The sequence below is a fragment of the Perognathus longimembris genome, chromosome 12 (assembly GCF_023159225.1).
Source record: "Perognathus longimembris pacificus isolate PPM17 chromosome 12, ASM2315922v1, whole genome shotgun sequence".
Classification (NCBI taxonomy): Eukaryota; Metazoa; Chordata; class Mammalia; order Rodentia; family Heteromyidae; genus Perognathus; species Perognathus longimembris.
The window spans coordinates 35582055-35599168 of NC_063172.1; the positions used below are offsets into that span (position 1 = coordinate 35582055).

Sequence of the window (17114 nt, forward strand, 5' to 3'; positions counted from 1 at the left end):
TTTTTTTGTGAGTAAATGTGGTACAGTTGTGTTCAGTAAGCAAGAAGCAGGTAAACACACAAGCATGCAGATATACAGACGAACGGAAGGAGAGGGCCACACTCTAACAGAGTGTGAGTACTCTCATAGGGAGATAGAGAAAGGCAGAGAGACACAGAGAAAGACACCTGAACCTGCCACATTTTCTTGCCTCTACATCACTAACTGAATCACGCTGCACATGAGCATTCATTCAACTTCCTCTCTTATTTCTCTTAGGGCACATTGAACATCTCTGCCACTCACAATAGAAATGCTATAGGAGGTTTCTGCCAGGAAAATGTGGACTTTCATAAACAACCCATGAATATTCTTGCCTATGTCTTTAAGATAGATTGGTTCTCCACATATAAACTTCATTTGTCCATTTAATTGTGATCTCATTCTCTATAAAAGCAAGGGTTTCATTGGCTCTGATTTCCTTCTGATGTTTTGATTCCAGTTTGTTAATATTCTTGGTTCCTACATTGTAGTCTTTGCAAAGCAAACTAGAAAAAAAAAAGATTTACTTGTACCTTGGAGGTGTGGGGAGAATTCAAATTGCCTTCCAGTTCTGAAACTTCTCATTTTTAAGGAAGGAAATAAAATTTCCAAGAATATGCTACCAAGCTTGCCTTCTGCTCTTAGTTTTAACACACAGTGCTGTGCGTAATTATTTAAAACAGTGCTCACATAAAGCCTTGCCAACAAAGCTAGTTTGCCAAATTTATCAGAGGCTGCTACAGGCTGAGACACTGGCGCCATCTCAAAGGAATCCACATGTGCTACCATGAGCTAGGAATTTTTGTAATTTTTACTGTACTTTTGGGGGAAAAATTCTTTCTAGCAAAAAGATACTTTAGCATCTTTTAATTTAAAAAATAGATATTACTCTAAAGGATTAGACCTTTTCTCTCTTTATCTAGACAGAGAACCAATTTATCAGTTAGATACTGCATCGAAAGGCTAACAAGAAGAGAACAATTTAATCCTTGAACCAGGATTCCAAGACATAGTTACCCTTATAACGTGATGGTTTCTGCATATTTTAAAATATATGACAGCATTGTTTATAAATTATTAAATGGGTTTACATCACCAGAAAGGATTTGGAAACAATTGGATATGAATATTTGTACATAAACAAGAGAACATACCATCTCCTCAGGTAGAATGAATACCCTCAGTAAGAGAAGAAATAATAATAGTTAAGTTTTATAAAGGCTCAGGCTGCTTTGATTTTTAAGTTGCAAAAGGGACATATAACTTTATTGCTTCATTTTATTTTCCTCTATAGAAGAAAGAAGCATTAGTATTTATCACTTAAACAGCCACTTTTCAAAATTTGTTCTAACTATTCATTACTATTGAGAAAGATAATGGCTTCCATTTAATGAACACCCAGGTTCCAAGCACTTCATTTTGAGAACTAACCCCATCCGGTGTCATTCTCACCAATTTACAATGTAGGCAATCGGAAAACAAAGACACTCAGGTTATTAGCTCAGGTCATGACCGCAGATATTGTCTGAGTCTGGGCTACTCTGATTTTAATGTTCTTATCCCTGTTGCCATTTTATTTTCTCTTTTTATTGAGAGGGTGGAGAATATCATTTCATTTTATTTTATTTCCAGGCTTGAACTCAGGCCTATTGCCATTTTCTGTGGAAAAAATTAGCTGGTCAATTGATATCTGGTTGTATGGACACTAATCAGATCATCAGAGGTAAAATGAAGAAAGGAAAAACTGAAGGAAAAAAAATGTTTTTACCTAACTGATACCTAAAGAGGACTGTATATAAACTCTTATCCAGTCACTAAGAAATAGTCATAATTGTCAAAGAAAGATAAATTCATTAGAAGCATGCAAAGGTAGTGAGAGAGGCTACATAAGAAAAGTACAGCCTGATTATATCCTTTTAGACACAGTCATATGACAGTTATTTCCCAAGTTGTTTTTAGGCGATGGATGCATTTCAATAGTAGTCTCCTTGCCTGGTATGTTCAAAGCCCTGGATTCTTGCATATTGTTGTTATGTCTGTCTGTCTGTCTATCTATCTAGTAGATAGGAAATGCCATTTAACAAAGCAGTTTATGAATCATGATCAGTGTCACCCCTTTCAATATTCACACCTCCCTTCCATCCACCCCTTCCCTTACTTTTCTTAATTTTGTGGTATACAAAAGGAATTCTTGACTTCATTCTCCCCCATTCTTCCCCTCAGTCATCTACTCCTCTTCCCTTGGTTCCACCTGCCACCCCCCTTGCTTGTACCCATTTCCTGGTGCTGATTCTGTTGGGAATTTTTACCTAGTCTTTCTAGAAGTTTATACTGTTTAAGATCTCCATAGAGTCTACTCTACCTCATTTAATTCATTTGTAACAACATGATTACTTATAGATGTATAGGTACATTCTATCTACCACAAATGAGGGAAACGATGCAACCTTTGTTTCTCTGATTTTAGTTTACTTCATTAGATATAATATTTTCCATGTTTTTTCACTTCCTTAAGAAGGAGTAAAATTCCATTTTTTTCTCTTCCAGAAGCGTTTTAAATAAATGTCAACCCTTAAAATCCTGAGTGGACACTCAGTGGCAGGGGAAAAGCTTAGTATGGTTTAGCATATCTGGAAGAACCCTTCACTGAAGGAAGCTTGTTAATGACTTCATCTAGAAGAGAAAATGTAGTCTAATTTAACCAAGTAGCTTAGACAAAAATCATGGTATGTGCTTGCATAACTTGCAAACTCCTTGTTCTATTGATTAACTGGGATAAGCAAGTTATCATTTTAGCTCAGTTTTAGAACTTCCCATCTATGTTCAGTTGTCTTCCTTGCTTTTGGATGGGCCTGTTTGAAAGATAATGCCCAGAGCAAAGCTGCTCACCTAACAGCCAGGGAGGCAAGACAGAGCCACAGCTGCATTTGAGGATAAAATCTCAATCACCAGAACTCTCTAGATCCCACCTATTAAAAGTTTTAGCAAAGACTGAAGATCAACATATTCACACATGGCCCTTCAGGGCCCATTCACTATAGAAAGGGGGAAGATAGCATGTCCTATCTGTCCTTCAAGGATGCTGGAGATCTGTGCTAGCTCTAAAATATTTAATATCTAAGGGAATAGAAACTAGGCCACTTGTTATCTCTGATTCAATTTTCTCTTTCAAAATGTCCCACTGAGGCAGTACATGTCAGCCTTGACCAACCAAATGGATGGGGAATACAATATTATATCTGAGTGTATGTGCTGGTCCTGAAGCTTGAACTCTGGGCCTGGGTGCTGTCTCTGAGCTTTTTTTGCTCAAGGCTAGTGCTCTACCACTTGAGTTACAGCTCTACTTCTGGCTTGTCTGGGGTGCTTAATTGCAGATGAGGGTATCATGGCCTTTGAAACTCGATCCTCAGATCTCATTCAGCCTCCAGAGTAGGTAGGATTACAAGCATGAGCCACTGGCACCTGGCTGAAACCCACAATTATTAACCAGATATACTCTTGGAAGAAAATGCTAGTCAAAGCCATCACAATATCACAAGGTAGCAGTCCCAGCCACAAGCCCCAACTTCAATCAGAATGAACAGAGACAGCATTTTCTCTCAAAGCTAACAGTAAAAGTCACTACTTCCAGAATTAATTGATGGATATTTTGGTTTGGCTCAAACCTGAATTGTCTAATAAATGAAAAATTGGCTTGGTTCAAACCTGAATTGTTTAATAAATAAAAAAATTGTTTATCAACCCAAGTAGCTTTCAGAAAGGAAAAAAAAGTAGCAAGAACTCAGAAGCAGGAACTCGAGTTAAAAGTGAAAATTCTAAATACGTTCATACTTTTTCCTTCAAGTCTGACCTGATGCAAGTCCCCTATGATATCTTCTGCCACATACTTCCATGATCCTTCAGGTACCACCTAAATAATCTCAGGCAAGCTCAGATTTACAGTCTCCTAATAAAATTCTCTCAAGCTCCCTTTCCAAATATCCCATCAAATTTGAGATATTATTTATTCCATTGAAACATCAGCATAAATTAATTGTACAAAGGAGAAGAAACATTTGGGGGTCAGTATTAGGGACTAAACTCAAGATCTTGTTCTTGCTAGGCAAGTGGAGCCACAACTCCAGCCAATATTTATTTCTTAGTCTAACTCCCAGATAATCAAAACTGTTGGCATCACAATATCAGCACTTACTGACACATTAGCCCATCCCTAACTCACAACATAACAGAGAAGGGATCTGCGACACTGCAAAACAAGAACAGCTTCTTTGCATTTTCCATCAGCACAAAGCATAGCAACTTAAAATAAGCAATGTAAATTTATAGCAAGAAGCCTCAATGTAATCCTAGATATGATTCTCTTTCAGATCTTACAAAAAAAAAAACATCAAAAATACCAGTGACCAGCATTCTTCCTTAATCAGAGAAAGAGTTTCAGAAGAATCCTTTGATTTACAATTGTCTAAATGCAGTCCTATAAGCTTTATCTTGGATAAAGTCTTGCAGTCTACCTCCTAAGAAAATAAAATGGGACAGGGGAGAAATTCACACAAGTAAACACATTAATGTAGTATTTAAGCCCAGGGTAAGCAGAGAAACAATCTTAAAGACCAATCTTAATTGAGGCTACCTTTCTTCTTTACAATAGCTTAGAAAAGAAAGATGATTGTCTATGTACGCAAACATTTCTAAAGAAGGCCAAATTATAACCTGTAGGTTTCCCAGGCGGGAGACCACAATAGAACCTTCACTGGTGTTGTTCTGCCCTAGAGAACAGGCATCCTGAAAGTATTAACTCTCAGTCAGTCATCTGACAGCCCGCAGCTACTTTTGTCTGCTTTTGTTTGAGCTGGATATGGGAATTATGTTGCTTCCAGGCCCAGTTCCAGGTTTCTTGTTTTGGTTTTAAGGTTTCTTATAATGAATGAATCATTAACTCAGCTATTACCTAAGCCACAAAATTTGAAAACCAGCTTCCAACAGCATGTGGCCAATTACTATCTTTATTAGCTATTTTAACACTCAGAGAAAGGCACACTTAACACAGTTGATGTCTTTTTCCACTTATCAAGCTAGCAAATTTTGAAAATGGTAAAAAATCAGAGTTGACAGGTAAAAGATCAGACTGAAATATTAATGTGTACAACTGTTCAGATTGGCACAAGTATTTTACTATTTTACTGGTAATTCTGTATCTAAGAATTGATCCTAATAAAATAATCAGTGATAGACATCATCATACACAAATGGATCCTTACAGGGTTATGTATAATAGGGAAGCACTGGAAAGCATACCTCAATAACAAGAATTAGATCCACAAGTCATGGGTGTCCAAGTATTGAGCTACCATCAGTAAATAATCTTCAAGAAGATTAAGGACAGCAATTTTTTGTTGTAAAACATTGGTTGTTTTTTTTTTAGTATAGAGAAGTGCATAAAGCCAAGTAAAATGAAGTTTTCCCACCATTAAGTTCATTGACACTGTAACAAGATAAGCTATTATGGTGGGTTTTTTTTTTAGGTCAACTTCAGAAATAAACCAAGGATAACAGTTTAGTTAAGACAATATGTGAAAACTGGTGAGATGTTGCTCTGTCAGGTTTAGGTAGCTTTGAACAGTTGATTGTATGCTCTTGGGTCTCCAGCCAACAAAGTTAACCAAGCCTCTACATTGACCCCTATTGACAGTACTATTGTTCAACTAAGGAACAAATTCCTGTGGATGACTGCTGTTAGAAGAGAGCAGCATCTTTGGCTCACAAAAATGGCCAAGCTATTTTACTAATCCCAAATTTTACATTGTATATCCAACTATGCATGATAATAAATACCATTTCCTAAATTAGTAGTTAGGACTCCTTCAATTACTTTCACACCCGAGGTCACATTTAAAAATAGTCTGGATTTTCTTTAAAACCAAATTGCTATCCTACAGAATAGTCACAGTATTATAATTAACTTATTACACTTTGTGAAACACATACCCTCAAAATAATGAACAAAAACATTTGGAATACTCACATAAAAAAATCCAAGTGGCCCAGATATATATGGCATTTTTATTCCCAAGAGATACTTGACTTGTGAAGTCACGACATGGGTGGCAGCTCCAGTTGTCATCGCACTGATCACAGGCTCTGTAACCAGAAATGTAGCACTGCCCAGTTGTAGGACAAACATGGCCACCTATAAGGAAAAATGAAGAGTCACATGACACATTCAGGAGAAAGGTCTCAAGGTTCCTAGAAGGCTCAATGTGGGATACATTTTTATTTATATTTTACAGTTACAGAGAGTTGATACTAATAGTGTTTTTATTTTTGTAATTTTATATATTAAATATTTGGGGTTTTCTTGAGAATACTACTAAGTACCAAGACTTATTAGGGTCTATGTTCATGCTTTAAGTAAAAATGAACCCTATAGTTTAATGAATGCTAATTTATTTTCTTTTCCTAGTCCTACATAAGAAGGGAATGAAGCATATTCAAAAAAGTTATTATGTGGACCTCAGTGAGGAAATACAAATTGTATTATCATATTGGCAAATTTTCAAGTCAAAATAATGATTTCCCCATGTGATACCCAACAGACTAAAACTTCATAATACTTAGCAGAGAAAGTGATTTTTTTTTAATTTTCATAGGTCCTGAAAAATTAAGACATCCTAGTTGACCAGATGCTCTGTCAGGCCGCTCAAATACTCATATTCAGTAAGAAGACATTGGGTTTGCTGTATATAGGGAAGACAGAAAGCAAAGACAGGAAATGGCATGTCTTTAGTAACCCAGAAATCAGTATAAAAATCACTGTCCTTAAATATTTTCTTAATGTTTTTAGCATCAGTGTATATCTAAAGCTATTACATGGCTTGACAAAATCATCTATCAGCCCTGGGGAAAAATGGTGACAGGAAAAATCAAAACTCTCTTTGTATACCAATGACCAGTGTTCTTCCTTAATCCGAGAGAGAAAGAGAGTGAGAGAAAGAGAGAGAGAGAGAGAGAGAGAGAGAGTTCCAGAAGAATTCTTTGACTTACAACTATCTAAATGCAGTCATATAAATGCAAAATATAAAATTTTACAGTTTTGAAAGCAGCACTAAATTACATTGGACAGTAACCACACTGGAAAGAGAAAACAGAAGTCATGTGTTGATTATAATATTCAGGTCAGGTCTTAAAATCCTAGCTGGAAAAAAAATGAGATTAACTGTTAAAGAAATGAAAGCCAAGAGTAGCAATAAGATTCTCTTCACTGAGAAAGATGTAAAATACTGATACAACCTGGGCATAAATTGCAAAGCACATAATTTCTATGTCGAAATCACATTTCAATAACACTTTGACAGCATTTTTGACTAATGTTAAATTGGAATTGCCTGGGGTTATTGTGGAAGCTTAGGTTCTGATCCTGATCTGACTATATCCCTGCTTTGTGACTTTAAAAAATCTACTGGAATTCTCAGTCTTGTGATCATCTCTGAAGTGCTATCTGCCCAATTTATCTTGTGAGCTATAAAAAGACAGGTGCGTGTAACGTGGTGTGTGAAAGGTTTGGAAAACTAAAATGAGCAACAGCAGTGGTACAGCAAGGATATTATGAGGTGTCTGTCATATAGGCTACACAAATATCAGCCACTGGTTTTGAAAATATACACAAAGCCATAGAAAATTCCAGAGAATGTATCAGTACAGAAATGCATTTGAATTGCTTGCAGCTTAGCAGTCACCTTTTATTCAGTATAATATTAAAGAAAAGAATTTCAGGAAAAATGTTACTGTCAATATAAAAAGCAAAGGCTGTAGCTTCTGGTACTAATATTATTTCAGAAACTACTTGTCAAAGTAGAAACAATTTCTGGAGGAAATAATCAATCACTTATGGGTACAAATTGAACACAGTGACATTTTGGCACATCTTGAGTCACAGTCCATTGGTTTCCATTCTGAAAATACAACCAGTTAAGGAAAACATCCAACCAATTATTCCCAAGTATCTCTCAACTAGTAAGATCATTTCAACTTCATAACAACAAATCTTAGTGCCAATGAGGGAACATAGAGATAGATACAGAGAGAGATAGAGAAATAGAGAGATAAAGGGAGATAGATAGATAGATAGATAGATAGATAGATAGATAGATAGATAGATAGATAGACAGATAGATACATAGATAGGTAGACAGATACATAGATAGGTAGATGGTTACAATGAACAACAGACAGGATTTTGCGTTGGCTAAGTGAAGCATGCAATTTGTTTATGTCTGACACTGTAAAAGTGCTTTGTAAATACAAAATTTTATGTATGCATAGAATGACCAAAAATTTTGGGGGGTATATCAAGTAGCCTTTTCTTCACTGTTTTGGCAAAAACTCTCAGGCAGCCTTTGTACATCATAACCATTTCATATTCCTTTTTTCATTAATTTCCTAAGAGATAATGCCTATTCTGATGGGTTAACGGTTTGCCATAAACGAGAAACTCAAAGTGACCAGCTACAATTACTAGCTAAACCAGTAACATCTAGCAGTCACTTCTCTGTCACTTCAACACCTAAAAGTTATAAACGGAATCGTGTGAACAGTAGAAGAGTTCAATTATTTCAAGTGCTGATACTATGGGAACCTACATTACAACATAAAAAAAGCAATAGTAGAGTACCAGTTTTTAATACAGGAAAAAAATAGAAATGTTCTACTTGTCCTCAGTTGTGTTCATTTAGAAATCCTCCCCATCAAAGAATAAATATCTAACATTGTGAGTTCTTGATGAGAAGGTCAAGACCCAGAAGATCTCATTTCTACACAGACCATTGAGCATAGGAAAGACAATATCAAACATGAAATTTAAGCAGAGAGAAAATTTCTCTCTCCTGCTTGCAGCCTTCTCAATAACTCCAAACAATGGCAGATATTTAAGAAGGAGGAGGAAGACTGCAAGGATTAAGAGAGACAAAGAAGTGGGGGAAAGTTGGGAGACTAACAACTCCTCCTTTACCTACAGATTTCAATCGTTTATATTGCCATGAAAATCAGGGTGATGGTCCACAATTCTGATGTACAGAGCTTGAAAACAACTCAAGCAACTATTACATTCCAAAAGCAGACCACAGATTGAACTATGTTTATCCTCAAACTTAAGCATGAGAAATAAGGGTCCTCTCGAACATGTAAACTGTAAGTTTTATGTGAATATTCATAATAATTTAAGTGAATGGTTTGATAAACTTATAAGTTCCTTTTACTAATAGCATGACTGATAATAATTAAACTCTGGTTATCCAGCTCCTCAAACCTGACCATACAACATTTTATGAGAAAATAAATTTATAGGATATATTTTAGCTGTATAAAACAATGTTGACGTTATGGACTAATGCTGAAGGCCTGTGACATACACCAAAGTTCACTTACGTAGAACTATTTAGTAATGCTTGTATAAATACCGTGTGTTCTCTGTAAATTGAATGTATCTCAGATTTCAGGGGGTTATTTTTTTTACAAGGGGGGACTTCAAATATTAACAAAATAAGAGGACATAACAAACATTGGTATATCCAAATGGATGGACTATGGCAAGTATTTCAGGATATATTACTTTGTCTGTAATCTTGCAGTTTACATTAGACCTGATCACTTGTTTGTCCATTCAATAGAAACTTGTAGAGAAGGGCTAGGAATGTGGCCTGGAGGAAAGTGCTTGCCTAGCATACATGAAGCCCTGGGTTCGATCCCTCAGCACCACATATACAGAAAAGGCCAGAAGTGACACTATGGCTCAAGTGGTAGAGTGCTAGCCTCGAGCAAAAAGAAACCAGGGACAGTGCTCAGGCCCTAAGTTCAAGCCCCAGGACTGACAAAAAAATTTATAGAGAAGCACCTAGACAGTGCAGAACATTGTTGCAGAGTACAAAGATAAAGATACAGGTCACACCTTAAAATACTGTCTGAAGAGAATTGAAATGAAGAAGGTGAGAGAGAGGAAAGTTAACTATGGCAATTTAGACTAACACATTCAAGATGCATTGTACTCATAAACTGACATTATATTGAAACCTTCTCATACAACTACTTAAGGATAATTTTTTTAATGTTAAAAATACTGATGCTGGAATTGGAAAGTGAAGTCTATAAAAAAGGAAAATATATTGTTCATGATGCTTGGACATTGAAACTTGTATGAGAATGTAACAACAAAAAAAAAGTGTGTGACCAGAGAACATGGGAAAAAGATGTTATTTGTTATACAAATAACAGTATAAAGCCCTCTTACACACTATTTCAGGTTAAGTGATGAGCAGAGACAGAAAGGACAGGCATTAGATAAATCTTGAATTTACATTTTAAGTTTAAGCAGATGCTCCAAAGTTAAAGCAATGCAAGTGTCCATAAATAAATGACTGAATGGATATGCAAAATATGGTATGTACATGTAATAGAATATCATATATACTTTTTTTTTTTGGTCAGTTGTGGGACTTGAACTCCAAGCCTAGGCACTGTCCCTGAGTTCTTCTGCTTAAGGCTAGCACTCTTCCACTTTGAGCCATAGTGTTACTTCCAATTTTTTGGTGCTTAATTGGAGATGAAAGCCACTTGGGCTGGCTTTGAACCTCAATCTTCATATCTCAGCCTCCTGAGTAGCTAGGATTACAGGAGTGAGCCACCAACACACAGTTTATAGAGTTTTTAAAATAAGAAAATTCTAACATGTGCTTCAATATGAATGACCCTTGAGCACAATATGTTAAATAAAATGAGCCAGTCACACAAACACAAGTACTCTATGTTTCGACTTACAGGAGATATTTAGAACAGTTAAAATTAGGCAAAAAGAATAATGTTTACATGTGGATGAAGTGTAAGCGGCATGATAATGACATGTTATGGTTTAATGGGTATAAAATTGCAGTTCTATGAGAACTGTTACATTGATATTGATGACAGCTAAATGATGATATAATTATATAATGTGATTAAACTAGAAACTTTAAAATGACTAAAGTGATCATTTTATGTTGTCATTTGCAATAATTATGTATTGTGTAATTCAATTACGTATAATGGTGTATTATAATATAATACAAAATTTAGGTGATCAGAAATCTCAGAATGGATTGATTGCAGAATATGACAAAAAGAATCTAAATGATAACAACACTGAGATATTTACACTCTCTATGTGTCAAAACTCCTCCAAATTGTCATTCTCCATGATCTGTAGATTTGTCAATCTGTATAAGATGTATAAGACCACCACTTCAAAGGGTTGAGAAAACATGTGCTGACATTAAAATTTTGGAAATGAGTAGAGTCGTGAAGAGTAAAAGCAAAGAAGAAACAGAGCAGTCTAGTTGATGGCATAGTCTAGAAATGGAAATGATTAGTGTAGAATGGGAGTCAGATTCCTACCTTTCAGAATGAGAGGTTACAAACAAGATGAGGAGACTAGAAAGATCCTTCTGGTAATGCATTCGAGTATGAACTCATATTGAGCTTAATACAAGCACAGATACGCATAAAAGTGCATACTCTAGGGATCTTGTATAAGTAAATAGGTATATACACACATTTCTTGGATCTGTCAGCTGAAAATCTCCAGAAGCTACAACATCCAAGTAACAATGAGCACAACAAACACCCTTATCCTGATTTCTAATAACTTTCTCTAATAAAAGGAACTAGAGTTCCCTAGAAATCAGGACCCAGGCATTATAAACCTGGATCACTTATATTATTAGGAAGTGAGGTAAATAAATAAATAAACAAATCAAGAAGGGACACTGCTAAAAGACCTCTCTTGGTACAAAATCTGGAACAACATTAAGTAAGACTGGATTTTAAAAGAACTATCCTTGAGTCCACAGTGATACAAATAATTGGTTAAATACATGGATGACAAGAGATAAATGTCCTTTGCAGAACTCTGACAATTTTTTCAGATACACTCTACTCCTTAATTCCCTGTTGAGTAGTACTCCCACTCAATTAGTGTGGGAGGTATTTACAAAGCAAATAGTGTAATGACTAAGTAAACAGAATTCCTTTAAAGAAGCTTGATAAGTACTATATCAACCAGGTGGCCATGTTAAGATGCACAGTCCTTTTGAGAGTCTATAATGTGATGAGAATATCACTCTCCCCCTTTGATAATCCTCTTAAACTTTCCATAACCTCAGTCTAGTCATAGGGAAACCCTCAGAAATATACCAAAGAAATAACATGCATTACAGACTGCCAAGTTGATAAAAAAAAAAAAAAGTTGATAGGAATTTTCAGTAAAGAGAAAGTGGAAGGAAGACAGCAATTAAATGTAATATCATATCCCAGATGGTATCATGAAACAGAGAAAAAATGTTATATTGAAAATTATGGAGAGAGAAAGATGGCACTGCCATAGTAGGGAGGCACCCCAACTCGCTCCAACTGAATAGCGAGCTGGGAACTCCATCAAGAACACCCCATCAAGAACCCAGCAAACTGGGCTGGGCATATGGCCTAGTGGCAAGAGTGCTTGCCTCGTATACAAGAAGCCCTGGGTTCAATTCCCCAGCACCACATATATAGAAAATGGCCAGAGGTGGCACTGTGGCTCAAGTGGCAGAGTGCTAGCCTTGAGCAAAAGGAAGCCAGGGACAGTGCTCAGGCCCTGAGTCCAAGGCCCAGGACTACCAAGAAAAAAAAAAAAAAAAAAGAACCCAGCAGCCAGACGCAACAGAAAAACGCAGGAAACAAAAAAAAAAAAAAAAAAAAGAGCCTATAACCTGCATGGAGCCAGAAAATCTCCGGGGTACCCTCCCCCATCTGGCGACCCTGGCCCGAACAGGGCCAGGCTGGGAAAGGGGACCCGGCGCCAACAAACCAACTGCTGAAAAGTCATGCCAGGGGCACAGAGTCCAGACAGCAGGACTCCATGGACCCCAGGGGGTGTGCGGACCGATTGACACAGAGGGCCGCGGACGGGAGTTGCAGGACCACACTGCCGGGATCGGACATGAGCGGCGGGGGACCAGGCGGTACAGTAGGGGAGAGCCGGGGCTGCCACAACCAAACAATCGATCGCCGCACCAGAGCACCACAGCCCCAAAGGGCCCACAACCGCACAGGACACACACAACCAATCCAGGACCAGTAAGTTCCCCATTACTCCCTCCCCCAACAGGAGACCAGCTATCAGAGACCCAAACCCTACAAAGAAGCTAGAGCTCCCTCCCTCCCCCTCCCCACCCCGAGGGAACAAAGAACCCCAAATCAGGTGACAAAAGGTCCCTTCAGACTCTGGGAGGACACAGGAGCTAGCAGAGGCGGAGCAGCAGAGCAGCGCCAAGGCAGCAGAGGAGCCTGAACCGGCCGTACCGGCCCCGCCCCCTCTCCAACAGGGGCCCGGAGACCAGTGGGCATTGGAAGCCCCACCTAAGGAGCCTGGTCCTCGCGGACTTTTTGGACAAAAGTCACGGGCTAGCTGGTGGGCAATGCCAGCCCAGCAGGGACACCTGGGCCCAATCACATGCCCCCTCGTAGCAGAGGTGCAGAGTCGCAGAGTCTGGGGGCACCAACTCGTGCCCGGACACTTGATCCTACTGGGGCCCACACATACTGCCTCCCACTGCAAACTCACGGGAGGACACAACCACACCCCAACAACCTGGGGCCTGCTCTGATAGGCATACCCCACACAGGTGGGCAGGGCCCCACAGCGGCAGCTCCCACTCTGATAGCCGCACCCATACAGGAGGGCAGAGCCCCCCAGCTGCAGCACCCACCCAGATTGGTGCATTTTGCACAAGTGGATGGGCCGCCCCTTAACAACACTGGCCCTGGAGCCTGAGAGGTGAGCTCTTCTGACCAAGATACAGAGTGGAAAAAAGAACCAAAGAAGAGAAAAACTTCCACACCACGCTGAATCAGAGACCAGCAAACCCCCACCAGGGGCACCCTAGGGTGAGCACAACACAGCAGCAGGACACTATCCCCCAGAGAAAGACACAGAACCTACCGACCCCCAAGTGTAGTGAGGGTGACCACATCGGCAACAACCGAGACGGTCACGCTCACCCATTGGACAGTAAGGTTCAACAGCCAAACTCAAACCCAGAGCCAGGACACAAACAAGTCTCCCACTGACGGACCAGCGGGAACCAGCACAAAGCCAAACCAGGGAAGCCACCCACAGATCTCCAGATGCGCAATTCACAAAGAAATATAACAAATTTCATCAAAGGGAAACCCAACTCACCAGCTCCAAAAAGCAGCACGACTGAAGAGGAGATGGAGAATAAAAAAACAACTGAGACTATGATAGCAGAAATGATGGAAAGCCTCAGAAACGAAATCAGAAAACAATTCCAGGAGTTTAGAGTGGAAGTCTCGAAGGACACCCAGGAAGCCAAGAAGGAAATGGAAGCAAAAATAGATACAGTGCAAACCTCCGTTAAAGAAGACCTTAACATCCTGAGAAGTGAAATGCATGAAAAAATAGATTTAAAATACAACCCTTTAAAGGAAGAAATTTCCACGATCAGAGCTGGTCTGGCAACCATAAATAGCTCCCTGACATCCATAAACCCCACACTTGAATCCACAGCACAAAGAATTGACCATATTGAAGCCAGAATCTCTATCGGACGATGATGCAGCCAATAAGGACCAAAAAATTACCACAATCCAAGAAAGTGTAAAGCTCCAGAGCAGACTAATGCAGGAGCTAGTGGACAAGGACAAGAGATATAATCTGTGCATAATTGGAACAGAAGAAGGAGCCGAATACCAGAGCAGAGGGCTTCAACATATTTTCAATAAAGTGATTGCAGAAAACTTCCTCAATCTCACAAGGGACCTCATCCAGGTAACCAAAGCCTATAGAACACCTGGCAGACCAGACCCTAGAAAAGCCATGCCCAATCACATAATAATCAAGACTTCAGATCTCAAGAATAAAGAGTAAATTCTGAATGCAGCTAAAGGGAAGAAAGAAATTTATTACAATGGGAAGAGGATCCGAATAACAGCAGACCTCTCCACACAAACCAACCACACGCGAAGAGAATGGAAGAACACCATCCAAGTCCTACAGGCCAACAACTACCAACCTAGGATAAAGCTGGAGTTCATATTCGAGGGGAAAACCATATCTTTCCATAGCAAAGAGGATCTAAAGGAGTATGTGAATAAAAAACCAGCCCTACAGCGAATTCTAAGAGGAGAACCCCATCCAACAGAAATCGTACAGGACACACAGACAGAAACAGAAAGAAACTACAATAGCCAGAGCCCAAAAGAAAGAGCAGCTCACTAAAGACAAGAAAAAAAAAAGGAATAACAGCACAAGAAGAAAATGGAAGGAGAAAAAACACTCTTATCCTTGATCTCTGTGAATATAAACGGTATAAACTCTCTGATAAAGGAGTAGACTGGCAGAATGGATCCTCAAACAAAAAGTTGCCATCTGTTGTCTACAAGAGACCCATCTTACAGCAAGGGACAAAAACAGTCTCTGAATGAAAGGATGGAGCAAGATCTTCCAAGCAAACGCACCTACCAAAACAGCAGGTGTAGCCATCCTGATCTCAGACAAGCTGGACTTCTCATTAAAATCAACTCAAAAAGACAAAGAAGGTCACTACATTTTAACACAAGGAAAAATCCAGAATCAAAACATCACGGTGATAAATGTATACTCACCGAACAAAAGAGGCCCTACATATGTCAAGCAAATTCTCACAGAACTACAGAACAAGATAGACCCAAACACAATCATAGTGGGAGACTTTAATACCCCACTCTCTCCAAGAGACAGATCCAACACCCAGAGGATTAGCAAGGGAGCTGAGGACCTAAGTAATACCATATCCCAAATGGATCTGACAGATCTATACAGAATCTTCCACTCTACAGGGACCCAATACACCTTTTTCTCAGCAGCCCATGGATCATACTCCAAAATAGACCATGTCATAGCCCACACAAAGAACCTCAGCAAACACAAAAGTATTGACGTCATCCCATGTATTATATCTGACCACAGTGGATTAAAGGTAAACCTCAATAACAACGGTTACCACAGAAGCTATACACATTCTTGGAGGCTAAACCCCACACTGTTATCCAACACTTGGGCCACAGACCAAATTAAAAATGAAATCAATGAATTCATAAGCCACAATGACAATGAAAATACATCACAAAGAAACCTATGGGACACAGCTAAGGCAGTACTGAGAGGCCCTCAGCACTCACATTAAAAGAATGGAAACAGAGCAGGAGAATAACCTCACGATGAAACTAAAACACCTGGAGAAACAAGAAATGATTGAATCTAAAATGACTAGGAGGAGAGAGATCACAAAGATTAAAGAAGAGATAAATCTGATTGAAAATAGAAAGGCCATTCAACAAATAAATAAGACTAAAAGCTGGTTCCTTGAGAAAATAAATAAAATTGACAGATCCCCCGCAAGACATACAACAAAAAGAAGAGAAGAGACTCATATACGTAAAATCAGGGACTTCACCAGAAAAATTACAAGTACACACGATATTCAAACAATCATAAGGCACTATTTCCAGAACCTCTACTCACTAAAAAACAATAATTTTACAGAAATGGATCAATTCTTAGAGAAGTATAAACTGCCCAAACAGAACCAAGAAGAAATAAATCAACTAAATAAACCAATAACTTACAGCGAGATACAGGGGGTAATCAAGAACATCCCAACAAAGAAAAACCCAGGCCCAGATGGATTCATCAACAAATTCTATAAAACCTTTAGTGAGGAGCTAATACCAACACTCCTCAAACTCTTCCCCAAAATAGAAACAGAGGGAGAAATCCCAAACTCATTCTATGAAGCTAATATCATACTCATTCCCAAACCAGGCAAAGAACCAACAAGAAAAGAGAACTACAGACCAATATCACTAATGAACACAGACACAAAGCTCCTCAATAAAATATTAGCTAACAGGATCCAGAAACTGATCAAGAAAATTATACATCATGACCAAGTAGGCTTCATCCCATCCCACAGTCACAAGGATGGTTCAACATCCGTAAATCAATCATTGTAATTCACCACATAAACAGA

General features: G+C 38.6%; 1 protein-coding gene across 1 annotated transcript in view; it reads right to left on the reverse strand.

Moving 5' to 3' along the window:
- The window catches only part of Slc26a7 (solute carrier family 26 member 7), a 122881-nt gene that overhangs the window by 60285 nt on the left and 45482 nt on the right, over positions 1–17114 (reverse strand). Inside the window, exon 5 of the mRNA XM_048358871.1 lies at positions 6044–6208. Within this exon, the coding sequence (XP_048214828.1) occupies positions 6044–6208 (165 nt within the window). The remainder of the gene's footprint in view (positions 1–6043; positions 6209–17114) is intronic.